Source organism: Diaphorina citri, unplaced genomic scaffold (assembly GCF_000475195.1).
Source record: "Diaphorina citri unplaced genomic scaffold, Diaci psyllid genome assembly version 1.1 scaffold27145, whole genome shotgun sequence".
In the NCBI taxonomy this organism is placed as follows: domain Eukaryota; kingdom Metazoa; phylum Arthropoda; class Insecta; order Hemiptera; family Psyllidae; genus Diaphorina; species Diaphorina citri.
Window position 1 is genome coordinate 1 of NW_007404483.1, and position 732 is coordinate 732.

Sequence of the window (732 nt, forward strand, 5' to 3'; positions counted from 1 at the left end):
TCTTAAAGTAAGTTTTTCCTCTTATATAGAAATTTTCAGTAAATTTGCCATTGACGTGTCTTATGCATAATTACCATAGGCTCAATTCACAATGAAGGTCAAAGTGCTGTCCAGAAATCCAGACGAGTACTTGAGAGAAACCAAGACTTCTATCCACAGAATACCGAGGAACATAGATCCCAGTTTACATCCTTTTGAAGGACCTAGGGAATATGTTCGAGCTTTGAACGCAACCAAGTTGGAGAGGGTGTTTGCCAAACCCTTTGTAGGTAAGTCTTCATGTATTAGCCCTTGTCTCATGAGAGGTCATTGATGAAAACTATATCTCACAAGTCCACAACACAATAGTATGTATATTGTAAACAAAATCATGAAAAATGTTTAATCTTGACATTATTGCCTCTAAATAAAATGCATGTAATTTAACAATATCATTTCTAACATTTCAGCAAATTTGGATGGACACAAGGATGGCATCTCTTGTTTGGCCAAGCACCCAACCAAATTATCAACAATCATCAGTGGTGCTTATGACGGAGAAGTAAAAGTGTGGAATTTGACAAGTCAGTCTTGTGTTCAAACTTACCAAGCTCACGATGGTCATGTACGAGATGTTTGTTTTCTACCAGATGGTAAGAATAGGTTTTTGTTCTTCATTGGTAAATTAAGCAGAGAGGGTAGAGTTTTATTCCAAAAAGATTCCATTTCATGGTTTGCCCCAAGCATACAGCA

At 36.9% G+C, this 732-nt stretch overlaps 1 protein-coding gene across 1 annotated transcript; it reads left to right on the forward strand.

The window, feature by feature from the left end:
* Positions 1 to 18: 18 nt before the first annotated feature.
* LOC103523572 (DDB1- and CUL4-associated factor 13-like) lies at positions 19 to 659 on the forward strand (the record flags this gene model as incomplete). Its single annotated transcript, XM_008488605.3, has 2 exons — positions 19 to 269; positions 450 to 659. Coding segments are annotated over exons 1-2 (388 nt in total), but the record flags the coding sequence as incomplete, so codon positions are not given.
* Positions 660 to 732: the final 73 nt, after the last annotated feature.